The sequence below is a fragment of the Brienomyrus brachyistius genome, chromosome 13, assembly GCF_023856365.1.
Source record: "Brienomyrus brachyistius isolate T26 chromosome 13, BBRACH_0.4, whole genome shotgun sequence".
Taxonomy (NCBI): Eukaryota; Metazoa; Chordata; class Actinopteri; order Osteoglossiformes; family Mormyridae; genus Brienomyrus; species Brienomyrus brachyistius.
This window is the reverse complement of record NC_064545.1, coordinates 5492135-5515466: the sequence shown is the minus strand read 5'-3', so window position 1 is coordinate 5515466 and position 23332 is coordinate 5492135. Positions and strand designations below refer to the sequence as shown.

General features: G+C 45.8%; 1 protein-coding gene across 2 annotated transcripts; it reads left to right on the top strand.

Moving 5' to 3' along the window:
- The first annotated feature begins 370 nt into the window (after positions 1–370).
- On the top strand, positions 371–23090 carry LOC125706504 (ras-related protein R-Ras2-like). 2 transcript variants are annotated; one of them, XM_048973228.1, is made up of 7 exons: positions 371–475; positions 584–762; positions 19792–19879; positions 20473–20575; positions 21432–21540; positions 22708–22826; positions 22968–23090. In XM_048973228.1, the coding sequence occupies exons 2-7, from the start codon at positions 661–663 to the stop codon at positions 23053–23055; spliced, it is 609 nt and encodes a 202-aa protein (XP_048829185.1). In that variant the 5' UTR covers positions 371–475; positions 584–660; the 3' UTR covers positions 23056–23090. The 2 variants fall into 2 exon arrangements, with proteins under 2 accessions (XP_048829185.1, XP_048829184.1); XM_048973227.1 differs by having other exon boundaries at positions 377–475; positions 581–762.
- The last annotated feature ends 242 nt before the right edge of the window (positions 23091–23332 follow it).

The window sequence follows — 23332 nt, the reverse complement described above, 5'->3', positions numbered from 1 at the left end:
TTTGTCAATTTCTTATGTTCTAATCTCCTATGACTTTTAGTCTCATGAAACAAATGTGTACCCTGTAATCTGCCGTTTAATAAAAGTAGGATGTTGATTTCGTAGATTTAAAAAAAAAAACAAAATCACTATCAAAATTATATATAGGCCTAATTGTTTTTGTTTTTTTTATCTTGAAAGATCAACAAACCAGTATGTGAGTGCAGAATCCATACGACCACAGCAACTTTTTTTCTGTGAAATTTGTGTAAAGCGAAAAACTGGCAGCGGCACCGTTTTTTCAAAACCGAAAATGAATCAAAGTTCTCTCTCAGATATTGTCATAGCCTCATGTATATTCATAAAGTGCTCCGAGCCGAGAGAAGGGCCTCTAGCGACGGCCATTTGTAGTGAGGGAGCCTCTCCGCCCCACATCTCACTGCTGCGGAGCGTCTTCATAGCAGCGCCTATGGACTGAGACGGGCGCAATCTCTCGGTGCGCTTCGAATAGGGAAACCATCATCACTGCGTGCTCTTTACAAGCGGATTTCGGTTTTTCTTCCATTATTTACACGGGGTTTATTCTTTTGCGGTCTTTAAGCAGAAGGCCTGATCGTGCAGTATAAAGGTGTGCGTTCATCGGTTGTTGAAGACAGCGGCGAGTGCGGCAGCGTGTCCCCGATGGCAGGGTGGAAAGACGGATCGGTGCAGGAGAAGTATCGGCTGGTCGTGGTGGGAGGCGGCGGCGTCGGAAAGTCCGCTTTAACTATCCAATTCATCCAGGTCAGTAAACGCTGGCCGCTTTGCACGGTCGTTGAGCTGCGTCTGTGCGAGTCGGGGTTTAAAGGGGTGGATCTTGCTGGGAAAAGGGGTCCCCAGTAAGGGGGCTTATTTTCTACGGTAGATTGGGCCTGTACCACAGTTAAGGTTCGGTTTTAAAAAAACGAGAAATTGTTTCAGAAATAGAAAAGTTTCCGATCTTGAAAGTAAGCCGAGTCATTTACCGTTACAACACATTAACCATATAGGCGGGGAAGAAATGCAGAGTTTTGACACATTTACAAAGACTTTCACGCTTTCAACTCGTATGGCACATTGTTCACCAGGTTGTTCGACTTAAATACAGGATGAGTTTTACTATTTAAATGCTTGAACGATAAATCAGTTATCTTTAGTTTCTTTATAAGACCGAATGTGACACATGTATCTAGGCTACGCACAGTACATCCATACATGTATACATAGCCTAGATGCATACATATTTATGGATTATTTATGGGTTATTTTCTGATATTCAAGGGACTAAGGAGTGATAAACGGTGTCTGAATGATGTATGAGAGTGTGAAAGGTTGGATTACGGCCCCAGATTAAATGATTTGTTAAAACAGTTTTGTAATCATTAATCATTCTCAGAAATTGTCTAACTTCCCGATGGCGTTTTTTTGTCCTCACTCGCAAAGCGTTATACACATTTAAACATAGTTTTTTTTTTTTTTAAAAGAAGGGAAAACTGAGTTTTGTTTTTGCCCTCCGGTTGCGTTTACGGACACGTTATGGCGAAATATAACCTTAAGGTCCAATTCAATCAATAACGTGATGCTCTTTAATGGAAAAGTTTCCAACCCACCAACTAGGAGAATGTTTGTCGACGTCGACTTATATCCGAAATGTCTTGAAAAGGGATCTTGCAGCTTTCTTCTTTGGCACAAAAATTTAAATATTTTCCCGTACCATAAGTAAATCCCAATGAAAAATATAACGTGCCACACCCACTTCCAACGCTTGGACATTGTATCCACTATAATTCGGTATATGATACTTTTGTGCCTCAATGACGCAATAAATATAATTACATGCGCGCAAATTACTTTATGTGGTGAAAATATGCATGTTATAAAGATGTAAAGTTCTGTGTCCGTTTAACATAACCCAGTGGTTTGCGAATAAATGAAAGGCTTTCGTAGATGTCACGTTGTGATTGTATTTTTGGTATGATTTTTACTAATAGAAAAGTGCGTTTTGCGACTTCAGCTAGCAGTCCTTTTGTCTGAAGCAGCTGTACTCCCTAACAGCTGTACGGTGCATCCCAGCTGTCCCGAGTCACCCTGTCACAGAGACATTCCAGGCAACGGCCACCAAGCACTTTGCTATATGGCTGTGCAGAGTTAAAAAGGCAAGCAGTCACTTAATTTTTATTTTACTTGTGGATTCCGTCCAGTGTTTAAAGCGGCAGTGTCCAGCTCTATGCTCCACTCGATGCCCCCGGCTGATGAATCCAATACACCCGAACTGCTGGTGAAATTGTAACATTGTTAATGTAGCTGCTTAGCTGTGTTTCTCAAGGTAATTGACTGTTTGAAAAATGTGCTGCATACTTGGACATAATGTACTTCTTTGAGTAGTGAGGAGCGTGCATGGTCTTTTTTCCCCAGGTTTTGTTGTATAATAAGTTTAATTAAAGCTAATTTGTATAGGCAGCAAAAATGTGCAATTTGGGATTACACACATACACATGTTAAACCGTTCAATCGTATTAAATTTATTAATATCACCAAAGTTTTTGGTTCTCATGGCTAAAATTGACCAGAATGGACTTTATTATTCAAAGCTTAAAATCTAGAAAAAGCACTAATATGAATGATAAGCATTTTGTTTTGCTCTGAAATGATCTCAGTGTCTCACATACCTTACTACTAAAATTATGATGTTTGGGACACACACACACACACACACACACACAAACACACACACACACTAATACCCTCAGGTTGTTTGCTGCTGATTTGTCCCCTTAGTCATTTTATAACCTGGGCAGCCAGAGCATGAGGTCTGCAGCTGAACAATGAACTCCTAGCCATTGTGGTTTTAATAAATTAAAACCACGATCATTTTGGTCAGTATTGAGATCATGATTATTTAACATGATTATTTATTGAGTTTGGAAATATCATGCATGCATTGAACTTTTTTTTTTTTAAAAAAAAGCTTGTCTTTTTATTAGCGGACTTCCTTGAACTGTGAATATAAGAAATGAATAAAAGGGGTCTGGATTTACAGCACAGGATAAAACGTTAGGATGCTGCGAAACGAAATGGTGCAATAACAGTTGTTTTTTTTTTAATTTTGTTTTGATAGTTATTCGACGGCAAAATTGTAATTGGTGTTACCATAAGTAAAAAATACCCAGCGGCAGTAGCATTATTTGAGTAATTCTGATGGTGTTCATGCCATTTCTAGTTCAAGTACTCTAGCTCACTGTTACACAAGTCCTGTGGTTTCAGAAATGGTGTTTATATTTGATCCTTGTTCAGTTAATGACCGTGGAACAGCTGAAATCCAAGCACTGGATAAGGCTGTCACTGTGCAGGCCTGGGTAGTCCCTACAGACCTCTCCAATAAGTGTGGGAAATCATGAGACACTGTTTACATCAGTGGGTCCGGAGCGTGTTGGTGAGTTTTGACATCAGTTCATTGGACGTGAAGGCAGTTAAACCTTAGTATGTCAGCCGTTCTCGTGGGGAAGCCAGGACGAGTTTTGTCATGTTGAAAATACAGTCAAGTTTAACTTTTTCCTCCTCATTTCCTGTTCCCGCTTAATGTTTGCCCTCATGGGAATGTGTTTAAAATCTGACCAGGACAGGAAGTTTTGGATTCTTGAAGCCAGAGTGAATATCCCTGCATGTTAGGTCCCCCGATTCTTCATTGTGATTGGAAGATCAATGAGATTACTCAGCAGTGGAGAGTTTCATGACGATTTTTCGATGTCGCTACGCCACTGAAAGAGAGCGAATCAATATTTATCTTGATTAAGTAAAGTGGTTACCTACTTAACGGACAAAGATTTTTAGAGTGAATCCAAGGAAGGCTTCTGTTTGTCTTTAGTGGAGAGGATGAACTTTTTTTAAATCTTTGGTCTGCAGCTGTTCTTGTTGTGTTGCAGACATCTGAATCCAGTGGCAGATATCCTGGAAGTGTCCTGGGTTATCTGTCTCTTGAATAGGGTCTCAAGAGGGGTTGGCCCTCGGCCTTTGGCCCCTTGTTCTCTGGCCCCCACTGGGGCTGGTTGTGATTACGGAGATGTGAGGTCATTCTCCAAGCATGCGACTCTGGTCAGTAAATTGAATAAATATAGATCAGCTGTGAGCGACGGAAGCTACTGAGAGGTGCAGGCGTATCCCCCATGCGATGAATGTGGAAAGATGCAGCTTGTGAGTGTGGCGGAGGTGGTGGTGGGGGGTGGGGGGGGGAGGGGAGGGGAGGGGAGGGGTTGATCACATTCCAAGTAATGAGCTGCCGATGCACTAGAAGCCTTTAATAGAAACCCCATCAATTTCCAAGCTGTTGTTTCTACGAGGCCTTGGGTTTCGGCCATTTATCAGAAACTGATGAATCTCACACTGCATTTTATGTATGAGAAGATGTTGTTTTCAGTTTGACAGAATTTGCAGGCAATTTCATTAACGCATGTTTTTTTTTTTTTTTTTATAAAGTGATTTATATATAGAGGAATACTCTTAATACCCTCATGTTAAACAGAGTGATGTTCAGTATATAACAACAACATCCATCATTCATTGTTATTTTTAATGCTTGACACATGGAATAAATACATTTTGAAAGCTGTACAGCTTAAATTTGCTGTCCGGATTTTCCCAACATGTGAGTGGTTGTGTATGGAAATTATTGCCGAATTTAGCTTTGAGGAGTGTTTGTGCGTGTGTGTGTGTGTGTGGGGGGGGGGGGTCACCTGTGGATTTCTCACACTGGTTACAGTGTAGGCGGGCCTTGATTACGTACCATCACTGCAATGCATTTAGTCAGTCTAGGGAGGGGTAGGCGGGTCTAACTAGCTGTTTTTTAAGCTATTTCTCCTTAAGGAACTAGGGAACAGATTATGACTTTGTCGATTTCATACCTACTGCAGCTAGCTAGTCGGCAGCTCAAGCAGAATCTGTGCTTTGAGGAGGGAACTTGGGTCACACGACGGAAAGGAGCCAATCATTAAGCGGCAGTGTCGGCGCCAGCCTGCATGGCCATGCACAGTTTAATGACACGATGTGCTCTGGGGAACTGGCTTTGGGGTAAACATTGCTCATGTGGTCTGGTTGCTGGTTATGTCCACATTTCGGTGAGTTTTGGAATGATTCCTGTTAGATATGTTCTTTCCGGATGGTTCTTCTCTGCTCCCTGCTGTTATGTACAAACAGTCCATAAAATAAAATTGCAAATTAATTTGGCCAGTCATGTCATGGTAAGCTAGCTAACATGTCTAAAACCCCTTGCATAAATACTGTAAAATGGACTTGGGCTTCATGTCCTGTAATGGTACCTGCATGAGTTGCTTTTAGGCCAGAGGTTCATGCCTCTGGTCCTTTAGAGGTAGTGTGTTAGAATACAAATAAAAGCCCCCGAGCGATTTTCAAAGTTCTAAAAGCCGCCGGGAGGCAAGGCAGCAGAAGCGGAGCCCCGGGGGGGAGCGCCTGTCATCGGAACCCCGGCGCTGATATGTCAACAGGCAGCCCACTCCTTACTGTGTCACTGTCCTCCTCAAATCCACCACCAACCCAGACTTAAAGAAGAGGGCAGAAAGGGACCCTCACCATCTTCCAACATGGGAACGCTGTGGGTACCAGAAGGTCAGGAAGAAGTTGCCTGTGGTGACCTTCAGATGCCTCTCAGCGCATAGGTCAGGTTTCAGTATATCTGCTTGGAGACCGGAGAAGCTCTTTCTGCAGTGTTTTGTCAGGAGTGTAGATTTAACTGATTCACAGACTGATTTCGTCTGGGGAGGGAGTGTTCGTTCATTTCGTTTAACCTTTCGTCTGATACGTCACTTTTAGAGTGAGTGTTTAAATATGCTTTTTGTTTGATTTGTAATTTTCTGCTCTTTCAAAGGCTATTCAAATGTAATTAGCTTGACACACACCCACTCATATCAGCAACAGACTGCTGAAAATAAGGTAACGTAATGAGAAAGTATAGAAATAAGCTTTTTGAATGTGGACGAGGTGGAATATTTACTGCACTTTAACCGCTTCGCTGTTGTCTTGGTAGGAAAATGGAGACTAGACGAGAAGATACTGAACTTGGGCTTTATGCATTGTGTTTTTTTTGCAACTGCTTTTGTTCTGAAGTGACATCAAAACGTACCGTAAAAAGAAAGTAACGCAGAAAATGTGCGGCTCGCACTTGGCTGACGCAAACTAACACTTCAAAGATTGTTTTGAGAAAGAACGTCTGAGCTTCGGTTTGGGGAATTTTTGTTGGTTAATTTCACGTCTGCGAGATGTGAAATTAACACATCGACTCGCCCTTTTCAGCTTGGATAACGCTCTGCCGATACATCAGGTAGTATAGTGAGTGGATGGAAGCCGGACTGGGTCCTGTTGTCTTTCAGATGGCCTAGCTGAAAGGTCCCACGAAGAGCAGAAATGTCTCCCATGGGAGCTGTTGGGTGTCACCCTGACGGTTTCTCAGTTGTGATCAGCAGTGACCCATATAGTGGGGAAATAACCATAGTTCTCTGCGGTTTCTTTATCGCGACCTTACAGAGGACAATAAGAGGTGGCGTCGCCTTCATCTTGAAAACACCCGCTCATAAGCACCTGACTGCATTGGCGAGTCGAGGCGGCTGATTGAACCGCGTGAACCACGCAGTTAAACTTCAGGTTAACTGCTTTATGATAAAAAAACAAACCACTGGGGGAGAGATTTTGGTTGTTTTTTACGTGTTTATCTGAATGTTCTTTGGAAGCTCAGCCTAGCCGCACTTACCTACCTACCTCCTTGAGGGCACGTATGTTTGTAAGTTGGAATGGGGGCGTGCTGGGGTGTTGTTTGTTTCCACCTACCCTGCTTTCATTCATTTCCGGAAGGTGCCAATTGCAGAGGAGCCTCGTTCAGACTCCACAGCCTGACAGCCGTGTAAAGGCTTTGCAGATGTGCCCTGAAATTCTCTCATGTTCATCATTGGCCCCCTCAGCTCCAGGAGTGCCACCCATAATTACCAATGGTTCCCTGGTCACGTGTCCCTCCAGGCCAAGGCTGGGTCTGCAGAGCCAGACTCTGGGGCCTGACGGAAGCCCCAGCCCCATTCCATTCTCCGCAATCAATCTCTGTCAGTACTGCTCTGAAATGACCACCAAGCATGCGAGAGAGTCATTTTTCTCCCGAACGTGACCTGCTTCACAGCGAACTCTCGACCAGCACGCTTGTACTTCTTGACGAGCCAGTGAGTGACCCAGCGTTCCCGCAGCACGTTCTGTTCTTGAAGAACATCACCTCGGTGCTCAGCGTGTCTTGGGGATAGCCTGTGCATTATCTCTGCAGAAGTCACTCAAGCGGACTCTCACTGACTGCGGAATGCACGTGATGAGGAGCTGACGTGTGACCAGGCCGGCTGATGTGAGCTGGAAGAGATATGAGGCCGTTAGGCCCCAAAACAGTAGCTCAGGAAGGAGCCTGTCACTGCATCTTTGGCTGACAGACGCACAAACCTGTATCACCTCAAAATTACCTCAGAGTCCATGTTTTAGAAAAGCATTAGCTCTGATTTTAGGTAACCATCAGAAGGTCCCGTGTTCTTTGGTTTTATCAAACCCCAGACTTTATTTATTGACAATTTATTGACTCTGAGTATTAAGTATGTGAGAAAGAACACATCATTTTGATAGATGTGACTTATTTAAAACAAAAAAAAAAACAGGAAACTGATGTTAGAAACAGTCTGCATTCTGCTTAACTGCTCACTGAATGCAAAATTCTGCCGGTGGCATTCTCTGCTGGCATTTGGCTTTGCTGCATTAAGGATGTTTTGGCATTTCTGAAGTGGGGGGGGGCATAACCAACCTTACCTGTCGTATTTACGGGCAGTGAGGAGCCGTGCACCTAAAAGGACTCATTTCAGCTTATTGCTGCCTGCTGTCAGTCATGTGAAGACATTCACAGTATTTAAACAGTTACTGTTGGTGGTTAGATAGTATCACGATTAGGTGAATACTTTTCAATCATTGCAGAGGTGCTGTTATATGGCATCTATATGTAAGACGGTGTGGTGTGTTAGTTGTCCCCGAAAGAGCCCCCTGTGATGGATTAAGGTGCCTGCCTTCCGGACACTGCTGTGCCCCCAGTACTCCTCAGCACCGGCCACGGGTAGATTTATAACTGGCGGATGTGTTTATGTAACATGTCAGCGTGTGAATCTACTCGCAAATTAAAAACCTGACCGCAGGCAGCACACGAAGACTCCCGTAGCTCTGGGAAGGATCCCAGCTGAGCCCACATGTGGCCTGGCGACGCATTGAGCTTGTGGTTTCTCAGCGAACTGCCTCTGGTCGGGAATGACCAAAGGGCACTCGCCTCCCGTCCTGGAGTTTCCTTTATGTTTGAGAAGAAGAAATGAAAAAAAAAAAACGGCAAGCCACCGGATTTGAAAGTCACCCGGGAGAGACCGGGGTGATGATTCCTGGAGAGAATGTGTGACACACGAGTCCCAACAACAATCCGAGCCCCGGGTGTCACGGAGGGTTTCTCCCAGCCCCCATATGTTCCTGACCTGTCACGGTTTTGTAATCTCCACATTTCCTCGCCCTTTATCGATGGCTGTATTACGGCCAGGCAGATAAAGGGAAAGTTTTGTTTCAGCCTTTTCTGTACTTATTTTTCAGAAGTAGGATGTCCTTGGTGAGATACTTTGCTGAAGTTAAACACCTTTGTGGATTTTATCAATTTATTTTCTACCTTTAATTTTGCTGATTATACTTTCTGCTTATTAAATATGATTTCATTGAAGCATATCACACAGATTATGCATAATCTCTGAACATCAATCTTTTGCCATATATGGTGAGTTTTTTTTTTTTTTTTACTGGCCCTGAATACCTTTGAGAAAATATTATGTTATTCAGGCAAGAATGTATTTTGATAGTGTGTGATTAATAATAGAACGTAACCAACCAGTGAGTGAAGATAACATGGAGATCTGGATAGTAAGCATCGTGTCATGTTTAGCTTCCAGATGAATTGGAATGATTGTCTGCAGATTATTTGCATGCATGTTGTCAAAAATGCCTATTTCAATAATCCACTTTTCAGCAGCGTTGTAATACCTTAATCTTGACCCAGGGGAGTGGGGGACTTCCACTCCGTGGTTCTGATCCAAACATGTGGGTTGGGCCAAACCTGTGTCTCCCCTTCTGTGTCCGCTGCAGGTGTGCAGGGACGGATTACGGACCGGGCCAGCGGGGCCGCTGCCCAGGGGCCCTTGGGGCCCCTAGCCCAAAACAATTTGCAACGCTTATCAACAATGTATTTTCGTTTGTCTATTTTAGAGGGCCTACATTCTTTGATCCTCTGCCTACAAGGGCCCATGACCCTATAGGGAGGGCGTTTGGCTGCCAAGGGCCCTAGAATTGTGGTGGTTGTGGTGGTGGTGCTGGTGGTGGGTTGGGGCCCTCGCGAACGTTTTGCCCAGGGGCCCACACAACCCATAATCCGTCCCTGCAGGTGTGGGGGGGTTGGGGGGTGGCGGGAAATGTGTGATGTTGATACCCCACCAAGCTGTTGGGTCCCGTTTCAGAATGAGCTGGTATCGTGACCCGCATCTCTGTTTCAGAAAAAACAAGATAGGGTTGGAAATGAGTCATAGCTGTTTATACTCACTGCCTCATTTCTCTGGCAATTCTGTGTGGGCAGCTAGCAGACTTTCACACCGCGTTTTATTACCAGCACACTGTATTCCTGACCACCCCCCCCCCCATCCCTGATTCCTGAAATCAGACCCCTTCAGTCTTCAGATCATTAAGGCCAGGGGGCAGCATTCATACTTAATATGCATGTTATTCATATATTCCTATATTAATTGACTAAAAGCTTCTGCGTTTGTTTTATAGCAATAAATAATAGTAAGAACGTAACACTCGAAACGCCATTGCGTGACTCATTTATTGCTGTGATGTTCATCGATTTTAATCATCTATAATCTGCTGATGTAGCATCATCGTTTCCACAAAATATTGTGGTGCGGAATGCTTCATTTCAGATTCTTATGCTATAAAAATGCAGCCTAACCAAATATAGAATATTAATTAATACATATTTTTCTTCTGTTCAGTGGGTGCCACTTTACAATAAGGCTACCCATGTAAAGGGTTATTAATTGGGTTGTAAATTATAAATAGACAATTTTGGACAAGTTATAACAGTGTCTTTTTATTCATGAGTTAATACCATTTACAATTGGTAAAAGTGGCAATATTCAATGTGTTGAATCATTTTTATTATCTGTGTTCAGAAGCATCTTTTTCTATGCAGTCAGCATCCCTGGCTCTGTTTACAGAGAGACTTGATTGAAGGTGTTTTTCACTCCAGACCAGTTAATAATATATATCTGCCGAAATACTTTTTTTTTTGAGCATGTGACGTGTAAGTTTGTTTGGATGTACTATTGCTGCGAAGTAATGAAGAGGCAAAGGAGTGTATGGGGTGTTTATTGGACATGTTCAAGATGGAAAATTAGGGGTTAGTAATACGTAATGGGACCTTTTTGTACAGTGTATTATCTTTTAGATTTTGTTGAGTGACTGGGACTGAACTGGATAACCAGAAGGATGGAGTGATGATTTTTATTCAGCGTAGGCTGATGCAAGTCATTGGGTCTGAAAAAATGAGGAAATTCTGTTTTTTTTCCTTCCACTTCATTTTTGTTAGCAAGATGAGTCACTTAAAAGTGGGTGATTATTGAAGAAAGATATGAGATATTGATCTTGATTATGTCATTGGGGGAAGCTGAGGCGTCCATCGAATAACTGTTTTCATTGCAAATGTGCATGCATTGAAGAATTGTCTAGAGACTTATGTTGTGTTATGCTGGATTCTGTGGAATCTGAGAATTCTGAGATTGCTCCGAAATAAACTACTTGATCAGTTTTTGGGCAGAGCTGTTCAAAAGTTTTAAGTGATCAGTAGTGTACCTCTGATTAGGAATGTAGCAGGGAACTGTGAGGTAATACCACTTTGAGAAGCTGAGATGTAGAGATGGGGAGAAGGGTTACTGCACATGGTGGAAAGGAGGGTGGTCATTTTCCATCTTCCCAAGCCTCCTCCATGGCCAAGCAGCTGCTATAGGCCTGGGTGACGCTAAATCTGGCCGTCATCCCTAAAGAGGCTGAGCTTGACACATCAGTCATCTGTCTTTCTTCTATAACCGTGTATCTAGTATCATGGAGAGCTTGGTATCTGTCCCAGAAAGTGCACAAGGCTGGACATGGGAGTCCATCACCTTGACAAAACAGGCTGCAGATGTTTCCTATGCTTGTCATGTCTCTCTGATGTGATGAGGAATCCCGTCTAATGTGCAGTCCAGTATGGATGAGGGAATATGGAATGCTTCTGCAGTGGTCAAGCGGATGCTGCGTTCTTCCCCATTAATCTGAGGTGTGACGGTTCAGGCCTCTGCAGTTTCGATCATCCGGTAGGAACATCGTCCTTCTCCTCCGCGGCATCATGCTACGTGAGCTTTGTGCTGCTGGAAAAAAAAATGCCTGGATGATCGTGGATGGCGTCCTAGTTGAATATCTATCCATACATTTTCTGTGACTGCTTGTCCTGTTTAGGGTTGCGGGGGGGTCCGGAATCCTATCCCAGAGGTTATTCACACGCATGAGCACGCCTAGGGGCAATTTGCTGACTCCAGTGATCGTGACCCCAGGATGACATGGGTAGACCATGGTGGCAACTCTGGTCAGCCGTGCTAACCACTGCACTACCGTGCCGCTTCCCCCCCCAGTTAAATATGTTTTTTTTTAATCTGTATGTAGCTGGCATTTCATGTAGCAGAACTCTTTGATTAGGGATAGTCTCCTCACCTTCTCTGTTATTTCTCATATTAGGTTGCGTAGCAGCCTTCAAAAGCAGGCCAGACAGGTTGGCACACTTCGGGCCTTATTTGTGAACGTCCTGTCCCTGCCGTAATAACATTTCTGCTGTCTGTGACGAAGGGACTCTGGCCTAAAATGGCATTCGTGCCGGTACCCGGACACGGCGCCAGGAAAGGGCCCCGCACCTTGGACGGCACGGCCGCCTAATAAAGGGCTCCAATGCAGTGATGGGCAGTGACAGCCCCTCAGGCGCATCTGGGAGAGACTACTGGTACACGAGCGTCCAGAGGTCGGGAAGCATAGCGGAGCCCCAGGAAGATGGAAGAGGAGAGGAGACTATGTGTCAGGCTGGTGGCTCTCGCTGAGGTCGTGCCGGACTCGCTCGACATTCCATTCCTTTTATGAAAGCGGGTCGTCTGATTATGACCTCACAGACCTCTTCCTGTAGTGTCTGAAAAGGCCGGGGCTGTGTCAGCCGGGGTACATAAAGCCTTATCAAAACGGTGTTTTATAGCAGGCCTGCATATGAGAATGCGACATCCTCTTCCCCAGCTGCCATCCTGCTCAAGCTCTTCCTTTTAAATGGAAGCTGTCCAAATATAACACGATGCATCTCAGATTCGCTTTCACTTGTGGAGAGTAAGAGGGCCTGTGGGGTGCCGATGCCGGGATAACTTTCCTTTTCGCTTCTTTTCTTTTTATGTTTATTTTTTTAAGGAGCCAGGTGGGTCATTTTGTGTCCTAAACACAATAGAAGGCACCCAAAATCTCAGGGCTACACAATCCTTGTCCAGCCTCTGGTGGCCTCTGAGACGTCAGATGAAGAACTGTTCCGTTTTACCGACCCTCCTGGCAAAACCGATAACTAAAAGTCAAAAAGCTGAGAAATAAGCACGAACAAAATTTTAGTTGGGGGCATGTGCACACTCTGATCAAAGGGGGAAAGGATGGCACCCTGATTTTTTTTTGTGAGGGAACTGAGGTAGAAATGACTATAAAGGTGGATTGCATATTCTGTCAATGGGAGGTCGAGGGGGGGGGGTAGCCAAAATCAAATTTTTGTGATGGGTGGGGGGCTTCCCCTGCATGATGACTGACACAAACCCTGTGTGCTACATTCTACATTATTTTTGTAACAAATGATTCTTTGCTTCACATCACTCGGATCGCTACTATTAATATCATATCAAATCGTTACGAAATCAGTGTTACGAAATCCGCACTTTACAGCCAAACCGGATTATTTTTAAATCATCGCTATTTCTGCGAAGTGCTCCAGCCTTGATTCACTGTGTAGCGGCTGCCAAATTCCATATAAATACGTCTGTGGAACTAAGAACGAGGCATTTGTCAACATATGGCGCTCTATGAATTTATTTTTAAACTCTGGATCGCGCGCACGCAGATTTCAGGTACCCTGTAGAGTGACATCAAACTGTCCTTCTTTGCTCGGGAAGCAGAGAGAGAATGAGCAATGGAGGTATACAAATATAACCCTCTTTGCCATTCTCTTTGTGAGTGAAAGGAGAGCAGGAACCGTGGATACAAACAGGGTGAAGGTCAAGTCCGCGAATGGCTGGATATTTCATGGCCGGTCATTGATGCGTACCCCTGACTGAGTTCAAAGAGGGCAAGGATTTCAGTGCACATGCGCAAGGGGTGATCTTTGGCCAAATGTTTGATGCTTCAAATTGAGTCGATGTAGGGGCTGGTTATCTCCAGAGTCTCCTTTGTTCACGGAAAGCTTGAAATTTCACTCCATCAAACCTCAATGGGAAGCGATGTCTTGGGGCTTGGAGATGGGGCATTCAACCTTCTTGGCTCAATGTGGATATTGCTGTTGATTCTTCATACTCCGACAGCCTACAGGCTCTTTCTGAGCAGAGGTCCTTCACGACCAAGCCTATGGTAATAGGTAATACCCTCAAAAGGCTTTTTCAGGAAGTGTTCTCTACCAGAGTGCAGCTGTATCAGCATTCGAGGACGATATACTCTTAGTCTCTATCCAAATAGTCACGTTTTCATTAAAAAACAAAGTCATTAGTCTCTGTTTCCGCCTTTTATTCACACTACCTCAGAGTTTTCAACCTCCAAAAGAGGAGATGTTTGTAAATGCCCTCACAGGCATATGATACTGAAAACTCAGAGTTGCAGTGAGGATGATTGAAAAATAGAGATTTGAAAACTCTGAAAGTGCCCTAATTGGTCCCTACTTCTCACATGGTCCTTCTCTGATTTGATCCCACTAGTTACACTAGTCATTATCTGATTGATCACCTGGTTACCTTACACCAGTGTTCCCCAGTTCAGGTCCTGCTAAAACACATCTTAATCAGCTGCTTATCAGGTTTAGTAGGTGTGTTTGAGCGGGGAAATCTGCAAACTGTGGATTGTGGACCTCCAAAAATGGAATTAGGAAACCCTGCCCTACATGGAAGTAAACAGTATCGCCAAAGGTGGGTGTGGAGGAGCTGCTTTCAATAGCAGTTTCCCTGTTACTGATCTTATGGAGCTAAATGATTGAGTTACACAATGTGACTGCTGCAAACTAGTTTACCGGTCACTGTGTTGTTCCGCACATGCCCAATGCAGGTTAATACAGTATTTCTCAACTTGGTCTTTGGGGACCCTCAGATGATCCACATTTTTTCTGTTATATACATTTTTGGTGGTTTTAGTGTGTGTGGAAATACTTTTGTAAGCAATGTGAAAACTCTTGTCTGGATGGAGATGTTCAATGAATACGTAGCAGTGAGGAGCCTTTGGCTGCCCTGCTTTATTGATGATGATCCTCAACATGAAGCTCCTTCCAGCAGCTTTTCGGACTGCAGTGTGTTTCTGTACAGCCGGGACAAACCAGGGAAAAAATGCAAACAAAGCATATTAGGTTTTAAATAATACTAACACTTATAACTTTATAACTTTAGTGGATAGATCACTGCATAGACCATCCTGCCTGGAAGGACTAACGCAGCACACTGAGAACTCACATCGGTTTGATGCTCTTTGTACAATGTAGCTGGAAGGCCTGAGCATTCCTGCTGATGGAGTGAGATGTTGGACTTAACTTACAGAAGGACAATCTCCAAGACTTTGGAGTGTACGGGGTGTTTGGTACTGAGCTGGGCATTTGTCTATGCAGTGATCGACTTCGATTATCTGTCAAAATGGGAAGAGACATCAAACCATGATTCTTTAAGGAGGAATGCCAACCTGGAAAGGAAAACCAGAGAGGGGTGGTTTTGCTGCCTCCTGACGCCCCACCTCTAACTTACGTCCCCCCACCGTCCAGGAGGTTTAGCTCATTGTTAGCTCATATTGGAAATCTTACATAATCTGACTCCGCTTTTAGCCTGTGGGACGATGGAAGGGGCCCGAAGGAAATATTTAGTAGGCAGTGCTGCTCGGTGGAAATCCTCAGCAGATCAGAGCAGTGTTGGTCTGGAGTAATTGCCGCCTGTATGATAACCGTGATTCCAAGCCAAGCCCCTAATTACAGCTGTTTCTATGAACAACAGCTTCACCAATCATGACTTTCAAATCCCGTCCATCTGTTCAGCTTTACTGGGGTTTTAAACTGTTACAGACAAGCAGGAAGCCTGCAGATGTTATGAAGAATCCATATGTAGCTTTTAGAAACCTTTAGGTCTATTCTACAGAATGTAAAATTTGCATGTGTGCTTGGTGGGCAACTTAATACTGGTATTTGAGGGATTGTGTGTACTGAATACCATTATTGACTGGTTTCGATTTCCTGCTGAGGACCAGCCCAGGTTGCAGAGAGGGGTGAAGGTGCCCTGTTTCTCATTTTCTTCTCAAATAGTCCCTCTAGCTGAACAGGGTTGTGGGTTCAAATCCCAAGGATCACACGCAAATTGTAACCCTTCATTCTACTGTCAGTCACTTTGGATAAAGGCCTTAGATGAATGTAAATGTGATGTTTGCAAATAGACACGCAGATTGGAGTGGTTGGATTGGCAGCCGGGATCCCATTGGGTGGTTTGCAGAGGGCGGCACCAGTCAGGTGAGCTTCTGTGTGGGTACAGGTGTATGCAGGTGTATTTGGGGAGCTGTTGCCAGTTTTTGTGCACAGAGGCAATTGTACAGCATCTGGGGATCTTCAGCAAAAAAACAAACAAAAAAAAACACTCAATGGTGACCTCCAGCTCACTCTCCCCCAACTTATTTATTGGCATTATTTTTGCGTGAATTCTAAATAATATCAGTATGGAAATTCCACTTTTGAGCAATAAAGCAGATTTGTCGTTGCCGTTGCCCTCCCTCCCAGCTTGGGGCTCCAGGCAGTTGCCTACTTTGCCTGTCCTGTCGCTAAGCCTCAGTTTGTGCAGTGCGGTCAGTGCTGTTGTACATCGAGTTTGCATGCCTCTCTGGATGAGCTCCCAAGTTCCAGTCTTGGAGGGCCAGAATCCTACTCGCTTCGTACATTTCCTCGTTCAAACACATCTTAATCAGTCAGTTACCGGGGTTAGTAGATGTGCTCAAACGGGGAAATCTGCCCACCAGGACTAGGCAATGGGGCAGCCAATAACTAGTATAACAATGTTCAGTGCAGGTACAAAGGCTGCTTTTGCAAAGATAGTGTAATAACGCGAGTTGTGTTATTTTCGTGAGTCATGGGTAACCGAAAGAGAAAATGTACGAGACATATGATGGATGTGTGTGTGTGTGTGTGTGGGGGGGGGGGGGGGGGTGGCCTTTGGCTGACCTGGGGGGGGGGGGGGGGGGGGGGGGGCTGGTGAGAAGGATTACCCAGTTTAATTGCCTCGGTATGTCCCTCATTCCCAGCAGCTTGTTAGTATTGCTGGTCTCTTTAGCTTTGGCCCCAAAAACCTAGACTACAGTCCAATAAGCACGACAGCCCGTCTCCTTGAATGTCAGTGTTTACGTTTGCATGACATCCATCCGCAGCTCATCCCCAGGCCGCCCCTGTCTGTTCCGGACATGGGAAAACATTCCAGCAGAAATGTTGACCACCGTGGAATGTGGCTTTGTTAGCTGTCCTGATTCAAGATGCCATCTCACACAGTGTCAGCGTGATGCATTAAGGAAAAGTTTCGCTGTCGTTTTAGTCTACTGATATCTAGTATTATGGTGTGTGTGTGTGTGTGTGTGTGTGTGTGTGTGGGGGGGGGGTGGGTCATATCTGAGTCATTGTTTCCTCTTTGATGTCATAACAGGAAGGCCGTCTGAAAGCACTGCACACCTGTCATATGACTCGTAAGGCCAGTGGGCAGGATCGGGAGTCAGTCTTCCAATGCTCCTTTTGGAGGGACCAGCTGAACTGATCATTGTGTGGATACTTTCTTTTTCCTCGGATGTGCGATTTTCCCGGCGAGGCCCCTCACATCGCCTCGGATTTAGGCGACACGGCCGCCAAGCCTGCAGGAATGAGCTGCAGATCGTTAAAGCATCTTCAAAGCTCAGGGTATCTGTTTGTTTCACACTCCTGGGTTGTTAATGTAAGAAACGTCCAGTCCCCCCCCCCCCCCCCATCAAAAGGGCTTATTCAACCGCTAACTGTACAGTTGTGCATGTGTGCTAGGCACAGATTTTATTGTTAGACTAGATCTCGAGTTCCACAATGCATGCAGCATGTAGCGTCTCTGATGTCATGCCAACATATACGGGCGACGGTCACGTCGTGAGGAGGTGGGCATGCAATGTGAGCGCTGAGCATGTCGCGCGCCGCCCGCCCACACGCATCCTCGCTCCCCTTCACGGCAGAGCGCGGCACCGTCATATTCCGCCTCCGGTCTGTGGCAGTGGTTTAGAACGGCTAATGTGGTCGCGGGACGTTGACTAAAACCCAGGTTTCGGTGTGAGGGCAGCGGGCGGTGGGGGGCGGGGCAGACGTGGATCACCAAAACAGAAAGGGGGGGGGTGAGAGTGGGGGACAGGGGCTTTGGGGGGTGAGGGAGCCCTGGTTACAGCGGATGCCATGGCTGAGATCGAATGATCTCTTTGTGATGTCATTACCCAGAAGCCATCTGTGGGCTGATGAGGACCCTGTTTCTCAGTAACGCAGACATGCGCATGGCCACACACGTGCGCAAAGCAACTCATGTTACACGCTCTAAAAATGAAGCACCATTTATGCAACGGCCCCATTTTACGAAAGAAAACGTTGCCACAGAGTGCGATATCCGCAGCTCGGCTGTGCTCTCGCGATGGATGTCAGTATGAGCCGTGCAGCTAATCAAGCAGGTAATTGATTCAGGTATTTAATTAAGGACAGCATCTCCCCCTCTAGGGCTGCAATGAATTTGCACCAAAGGTATAACACACATTTTCTCAGACAAAAGAAGTTTTGTGGAAACTGTCAGCTGTCGATTTTTCTTTGAAAGTGTAGGAACGATTTTTACAGAAGCTGCATTTCAGCATTTGTGACCCCTTTGTGCCCCCCCCTTTCATTTGATAACCTCAACAGATTCAGGAAGTGGTGAAGCTACCCCTCCCCCCAAGCCTCGCTGGGAGACTGTCTGTTGTTAATGCACCTCCTGACAGAGGTTATGTGCATGCACCGTGAATGGGCCCCCATTGGTTCGCATCCGTTTCCTAGACTGCACCGTGGCATGAAATGGGAGGAAGCTGGGGGTGGTGTTTGTGCACTGGGATGGGATTGGGTGCCAGCCTAATTCACTCCGCCACACTCCTGCCTGGAAGGACTAACGCAGCACACTGAGAACTCACATCGGTTTGCTGCTCTTTGTGCAATCCAGCATAGTGATCTTTACACGCTGACTTAATTTGTGTCTTGCTTGCTCTAGATTATAATTAGGAAGTCTGTGTTTGAGGTCTCCATTTGCATTTTTGTAACTGATCTTTTCTGATAGAGTGATTTTAGCAGGATTTGTTTAAATGCGAAATGGCCATTTTTTGTCTAGACAAGGCATGTGCAAAAACACATGTTGTGCACTAAAACATGGGGGTGTCATGCTTTTCTGCCAAAACCATAATCCTCACAGCCCCCACCCATCCACCCACCCACACCCACCCACCCACACACACTCAGACAGACATACACACACGTCCTGGGGGTGCTGCTGAATAATACATCAGAGTGGCCAGTCTGGGTGATGTAGACTTGCATGTATTGCATACAGATGTGAAGAGGTGGGCAGATTTGCCCTGTCAGTTTGAGTAGGAGGTCTAGGTATTTGGCCTGTGACAAAGCACATGGCTCTGAGACCCATGCTTTGAAAAGGTTTGGCTTCCCCCCCCCCCCAACTCATCAACTCTGTGTTTCAAACCAGAATAATACAGTGAAACGTGGTATGAGGGTCAGGACAGACGTCACCAAAATGCAATGTGGTCATTTGTGTTACCATGATCACCGCAGACAAGCTAATTGCAATGTTATTCAGAAACGCTTGCCGAGCAGGGATGGCTTGTTTCAAGCATGGTAGACTGTCTTGGGTAAACCACTCGCTCTGTTAATAATTGTTGCACGTCACCGGCAGCAGCCAGCAGACTGGGAAAGGTCTAGAAACCATGCAAAAAATGCAAGAAATGCATCGATGGAATGTCTCCCATGAATTCAACTGGCTGCCGAATTTGGATATTTCTGGGGAATCTCTCCAGCCAGCTGTCCGCCAAGGTCTGCGACTAATTAGCAGAGTTTGGGCACATATGTGTTGTTTTGACAGCAAACATATGACTCGACCTTGTTTTTCTCCCCGTGGACGGCAGTGTTTGCCGTATGTCTGGCCCCCTCCAAAACAAACCCACTTGTTCTTGTTCTTGCTCACTTCCTTTCACCAGATTGAGCTGCAGTTTTGAAAGAAATCGAGAACCAATCCGTCATTGTGTTAGTTTTCCTTAAGATTTGAAGTTCACGGTACAGAAGCCGCTTGGGGCCACTGGTGACTCCTTCGAGGATTCCATGCTGACAGCAATATTTTCATTTCTCTACAGTCCTACTTCGTCACTGATTACGACCCCACGATCGAAGACTCCTACACCAAGCAGTGTGTGATTGACGAGAGAGCGGCCCGCCTGGACAGTAAGTGAATCGACTGTGACCTGAGGGGGTGTGGCCAGATCACATGACACACTCACAGGAACATGGGCACTTGGGTGGGCAGTCGCTCTGCTGTTTAAACTCCGCCCCTTCATATATTAAAGGTTTACTGCTTGTCTCTGATTCTCCTGAGTCACACCACGATCAGTCACAGATGTATATTTTATATTACAATGGTTAATCAACCACAGTTAACCCAATGAGTAACCCACAATTCCAGAGGCTGACTATCCCTGCGCTGTGACCCCCAAGCTTGCTCTCACCTGTATATATGTCTGTGTGTTTCATGGAGAGCAAGATGGGACAGGCAACAAGAGAATTTCCCCAAGGGGATTAATAGAATATCACTATTTTATTATGTTCTATTGAATGTTGCCTGAGAAACTTAATTAATAGCACCCATCCTCTTAATATTCTTTGTCTTTTTTTTTTAAAGAATCCCCCATAGTTTTTGGACGTAGTTTTTGGGGCTGTAATTAGACCCAGTCGCATGTTGTTGTAGCTACCCAGAATGCCGTGGGGCTGTCTTTGCTCTGGCAGTGACCGGCATGACTGCCCCTGTGTTTCCTTGTCAGTCCTGGACACGGCGGGGCAGGAAGAGTTCGGAGCCATGAGAGAGCAGTACATGCGGACGGGAGAGGGCTTCCTGCTGGTGTTCTCCGTCACAGACAGGGGAAGGTGAGTGACCCCACCCGCCCTGACCAAACACCCCTCTCCCGGTCTGGCTGCTTCCATTTTGCCCTCCCTGCCCCCTTACCCCTCTCCTTAATCGTACCCCCCACTCACTTCTGCTCTGGACATATCTCAGCCCTTCTCTGGCTTTCCTTCACACACCACCCTACCCCACCTTACTGGTTTGTATAAACCAGGGTGCATCAGACATCCACCCTGGGTTGGCACCATGACTGAACTGGCAGTTACCTCCCCGCCCAGGTCAAGGTCAGCCACCATTAATGTTAAAAAAAAAAAAGAGATCCTGTTGTGCTTTGTATGCCCCCCCTCGTGGGACACGTCATCCTAAATACCATGCAAGTTCATGAAAACTGTCACATTGAGTGACCTACAAGCTATTTTGGATAACAGGACCAAACTTACTGAGCTGCCCTTTAGAAAGCGGCGGCCCAGGACGGGTCCCCAACCCCACTGTACCACCATAAACAGACGTCCCTTCCTCCGTTTATGTTACTCGCCGTTCAGGTCCTCTGCGAGGCCTTTGTGCTGGATTTCATTCCGGTGTTGACCGGAACACTGTGTTTACCCTGCTGCTGGGTAGAAGCTGAGCTTTGGTGTTTAAACAGCCCTCATTGAGCAGGAAGTGAGTTTTATAGGGGCCCGTCAGACGATAACATGGCTTTCTTCACCCTCTTGCAAACGTGGGCTGTGACGGTATGCTGGTGTTTACCCAGTATTCCCTGTGTAACGGCTCAGAGAAAAGGAGGGAAAACCGCCTTGGAACAAAGGCCTCTCACCGTGTGTATGTGTCACTGGGGTGTCACGCTAATCCACGGGGACGCCGTTTTCTGTTGCTCCACAGCTTTGAGGAAATTTATAAATTCCAGAGGCAGATCCTCAGAGTAAAAGACCGCGACGAGTTTCCCATGATCCTCGTGGGCAACAAGGCCGACCTGGAGCTGCAGAGGCAGGTGAGTGGTGTGGCATGCTTCTTTGGGCTTTGCTCTCACGGCTCTCGTGTATCTGCCTGACATTTCAATGTAGAGACAGAGAGGGCTGAATGTGCAAACGAATGCACTTCTGCTCATGAAAACTGGATTTCAAAGGGGTTTCCTGGGATTGTCCTGAAAATGTTAACCTGGCACTGGTTAACAAAAATGACTCTTATTTTTGCATTTATCTGAAAGTTAGTGAGATACAGTATCTAGAGGTAAACCGGCCCTATCCGTAAGAGCTGACGAGTTTAGTGAGTTTGTTCTGGTACTCTAAGCACAGATGGGAATTGTTAGATTAGGAAATCGTTAAAGGAAAAACTGCGGAAGTAAGAACTGGTCCCTAGAGGAATGGAGAAAAGGAAATGTTCCTGTTCGCTATGGCAACCATGCATCAATGGGGCCAGAGGGTGACACTGTACTGCCACCTTGTGGAAATAAAGTGCATAAATATATCTGCTGATCCAAGGTCTGAGACGCAATGTGCTACTGCTGTATGGGGCTTTTAAGCACTTGCGCTCAGTGGAAATATGCAGCACAGAAAATGGGCAGGTGTGACCTTGCATAAAAGTAGACTGTAAGCAACTAAATGTACACATGTGCAGTATTAAGTGTGGTAACGGGTGACGGACCGGGGTTCCGTGTAGGGTGCGTCTGGGAATTGGCTACTGGATCACTGTGACCCTAACCTGTAATGGAGAAGTAGTGATGGATGGATGGATGGATGTATTAAGAGCAGTAATGTCAAGTTCTGTTTGCTGTGCTTTGAGAAGGCTTCTGTAACGCACCTGCAAAGGCCTCAAAGGGTTTTTAAAAATCCCTTTAAACAAGGTTAGATGGACGTTTTCACCTTCAGGTGCCACCAGATATATTAATAGAGATCGGATCGTTCAGTTCAGCGTATTAGACCTTAAAAGGTAAGCGGTTCTCCTGCAGACACCTGCCGCCTGCCTCCTGTGGCTCACAAAGCCTCATTTGTGTTGCATTGGCTCAAAATGTTCTGGAGTAAAGACTCTGAAGTGAAATATTCTAACCATGCCAGGAGAGGGTATTAATCACCCGTTCCCCACTCTGTTAAACAGAATACCTTCCCTTCGTGTTCCCGGTTAAACACAGTGAGCCTAATGTCAAGTGTTTCATTCTCAGGTGACTCAGGAGGAAGGTCAGCAACTGGCCAGGCAGCTCAAAGTCACGTATATGGAGGCCTCTGCTAAGATCCGAATGAACGTGGACCAAGCTTTTCATGAGCTGGTTAGAGTAATAAGGTGAGTGAGTTTCGGCTGCTCCTCAGTCTGCTTGAAGCTCAGTGTCATCTGTCTGGAGATTGAGGAACCATCCCTAATGCATACAAAGTAAAACACCATAAATGAAATGTTTGTCATGCATGGCATCCTCTCTCAACACAGGAAGTTCCAGGAACAGGAATGCCCGCCTTCGCCAGAACCTACCCGCAAAGAAAAGGACAACAGCGGCTGCCACTGCGTGATTGTCTGACTGGGCACATGCTCTACCCCGCCCACATCCCCTGCCCCGCCCACATCCCCTGCCCCGCCCCCCACCCCACATCCACGCCCCCCACCCCACATCCACGCCCCCCACCCCACATCCACGCCTCACTCTTCCACTGTCTCCGCCGGCTTCCCGTCTGACATCACTTCCCACGTGGATCCTCGCTGCGCTCTGGCACCTGGTGGCCGGAAGGCCGAGGCTCCCATGACAGCCTTAACTTGGGACCCCCCAACCTCCAAGAAGCAAACCAGCGAGCATGGAT

Coding starts and splice junctions, on each gene's coding strand:
- LOC125706504 (XM_048973228.1), top strand. CDS start 661: ATGGCAGGGTGGAAAGACGGATCGGTGCAGGAGAAGTATCGGCTGGTC. Junction 763..19,791: donor TAACTATCCAATTCATCCAG/GTCAGTAAACGC, acceptor ATTTCTCTACAG/TCCTACTTCGTCACTGATTA. Junction 22,827..22,967: donor GAGCTGGTTAGAGTAATAAG/GTGAGTGAGTTT, acceptor CTCTCAACACAG/GAAGTTCCAGGAACAGGAAT.